Consider the following 2,769-nt stretch of genomic DNA (forward strand, 5'->3'; position numbering starts at 1 on the left):
TCTCTGCAGCTAATGCTGAACTCACAACCAGATAGCAATGAAAACACTGAATTTTTTAATGCAATCAAGAAATATCCAGATACGATTATTGAAGAAAAACGAATTAACGATGTAAACTACAAAGGCACAATTTCCTGTTCAGTAAGTTCCAAACTGCAGATTGCAAGGGGGAAATATTGCTGCATGGGTGCAAACTTCTTGTATTCTTTACTAAAAATCACCTGCTGGCCACCACAGATAACTTTGGGCTAAAGAGACTTCCCTCTTATAAATACAGCTCTCTTACACTCAGTGAACAAAACAGCAGTTAGAAGCAGCAACTCAAATCATGAAATGTTTTCTCTACAACAGAATACCCATTCTACCTTTTCCTTAGGACATCTGCTTTGACTATTAACATTACTAGATCTTTGAGCTTTCAGATTGTTTTCAAGAAAACCTAACCTAATTCAACACGTATGGCTAATCTGATGGCTATTCCTTTCCTTATATTAGCATCAATTCTAACATTTTTCTCTTCAAGATTCTAAACTAATCCAGTTCTGACTGTTTCCAAGGAGATATTCCCTTTGGTGCCCCTCATCAGAAGCAAAAGCAGTTCTGCCATCTTTTCTTGGGGAAAGCAAGCTGCAGCAACATCTTTTGGGCAGGCCAAATCCTCCTCCTCAGTTTCACTTCTGGAAATCTCCTACCCAGATGGCCCACAGATGAGCTTCAATACAACAATAAGAGTGTTTTGTCAATCTGCCACCTCCTGGCACCCCAAGTTGTCTGGAATGCAAATTTCATGCTGAGGCTCATTCTCTTTCATTGCTCTCACAGAAAGCTTGAGAAAAATTATGTATTTGCTGTTTAGTAACTGGCTATCCCAGGAAAGAAGCAGCAGTTGTGCCTTGTGATATTTCATATACAGTTTTTAGTTAAGCTGGAACACAGCACAGAAAAAACAGCCTCAGACTTAGTGGAAGCAAAAGAATAGTTATAAAAGGGTAGTTATCAAAAACAAGCTAGGAATTCATGGCTCAGGAGACTAATAAAACAGGAGTTTCAGGAGATCCAGGTAGTCTTCGTTACAAAATTATCATTGTTTGGAGAACCATGCTCTTTAATGTACTGCAAGAACTTTATTATATCACATTGTCACAGGACAGCCTGTCATCAAATCCAATTAATCTTGTATTCACAGATTGGCTGACTATCACAGGTGGATGCGATGCCTAAGCAAGCGAATCCCTTCTTTGATCAATGGGCACATTCAAGAGCTGCTGCCTATCAGCAAGTGAACATAAGATGCTGAAGAAAACAAACCAAGTGCTTCTCTAACCATTTCAAATGTAGACAGCAATAGCTAGAATTGAAGCAGTGCTTCCCACATCACTGTTCCAAAGAACTTTGCAAGGTACCTGTTCTTACTCTGGGAATGGAGCATAACTAACATTATCTTTTCCTCCCCGGCCACTCACCTCATAGTTTTCTCGTATCCACAGCTGCCGTTCAAGAAAGGTCTCTTTTTGATGATCTTCTAGGCTGTCAAACTGAGACTGAGACATTTTCATGTATCTCCGTATGATATACAGCTTCTCTTCTACACCATATTCTTGCCCTTTAATAGTGAAACAATAAATCCACCAACAGTACCAAATTACATACTTGCACAAGTAGAAGGGAGCTAGAAGGATCTGAAACAGAAGGATATCATATATCTTGGGCTTTTGATAACCGCCTTTTATATCTATTTTATTTTTAATAATGTCTTTGATGATTTCTTCCTCTTCTTCACGAATTTCTTCTTTAGACCTCCTGTTCTTGCCTTTTTCTCTGGTCTTGTTGAGTAAACCTTGTTGCTTGGCAATCTCAGTAGCTTGTATACGGTATTTTGGTACTGTAGCTAGATAGTTGATAGCTTCATTGTAACTACTCCACCAGCTGAAGAACTGTAATTTAAGAACAGTGAAAAAAAAAAAAAAAAAAAAAGGCAATAAAAGCCATGTTTTGATATGGATACGTTCCTATTAAGAGCTTTGCCAGAATAAAATATGCTGCCCTACACCTTTAGCCACAATTATATTACAGTGAGGGTGAAAACTAAAGAAAACTAAAGGTAACAGCATAATTTCTGTAGAACCTGTAATTATTCCTCCAAACCTGATAAGGCACCTGGGAAACAGCCATAACTATGTATATTGCTGCGTGATATGTACAGATCATGTATGCGTGATGCATATTTATCACACAGCAATAAAAGTGACAAAGAAGGTCAAGCAGAGTGTAAAGAAAGACACTGCTCACACTGGGTTTGCTCATGAGAAGATGGTCATCTCCCACCGCTTCAAACGAAGCTTACACCAGGTGTGGTGGCCATGATCAGAAGTCCAGCATATGAACATCTCATCATAAAATTATTACCCACTTTACATAGTTAATTAACCACAGCTTACGTACATGACAATCTTGTTAGTTGGATAGGATTGACTTTACAAGATTCAATACCTCACTCTAATCTTGAGCTACCCTCTGAATTTCAAGTGGGAGAAAAAAAAACAACAATAAAAATAACATTTGAGATGAACATGCCTCTTTGTGCCTTTTTTTTTTTAACAGGCAGCATGCCCATTTGTGAAAACAACAGAGCAGACAGGTACACTCTTTATATTCTTAACAAAAGAAGCAGAAACACCAATAAGCGAGAGAAAAACAAATCAGTTTTGCTAATTCAAAACAGCTAATTTTGCTAATTCAGAAACAGGTTTGGGGTAGAGTGGCTGGGAG

The 2,769-nt window shown here is 38.2% G+C and overlaps 1 protein-coding gene across 1 annotated transcript in view; it reads right to left on the minus strand.

Moving 5' to 3' along the window:
* The window catches only part of DNAJC25 (DnaJ heat shock protein family (Hsp40) member C25), a gene marked incomplete at its 5' end in the record, with an annotated part of 7,688 nt that overhangs the window by 2,749 nt on the left and 2,170 nt on the right, over positions 1-2,769 (minus strand). Inside the window, one exon of the mRNA XM_010726137.3 lies at positions 1,464-1,934. Within this exon, the coding sequence (XP_010724439.2) occupies positions 1,464-1,934 (471 nt within the window). The remainder of the gene's footprint in view (positions 1-1,463; positions 1,935-2,769) is intronic.

The sequence above is a fragment of the Meleagris gallopavo genome, chromosome Z, assembly GCF_000146605.3.
Source record: "Meleagris gallopavo isolate NT-WF06-2002-E0010 breed Aviagen turkey brand Nicholas breeding stock chromosome Z, Turkey_5.1, whole genome shotgun sequence".
Lineage (NCBI taxonomy): Eukaryota > Metazoa > Chordata > Aves > Galliformes > Phasianidae > Meleagris > Meleagris gallopavo.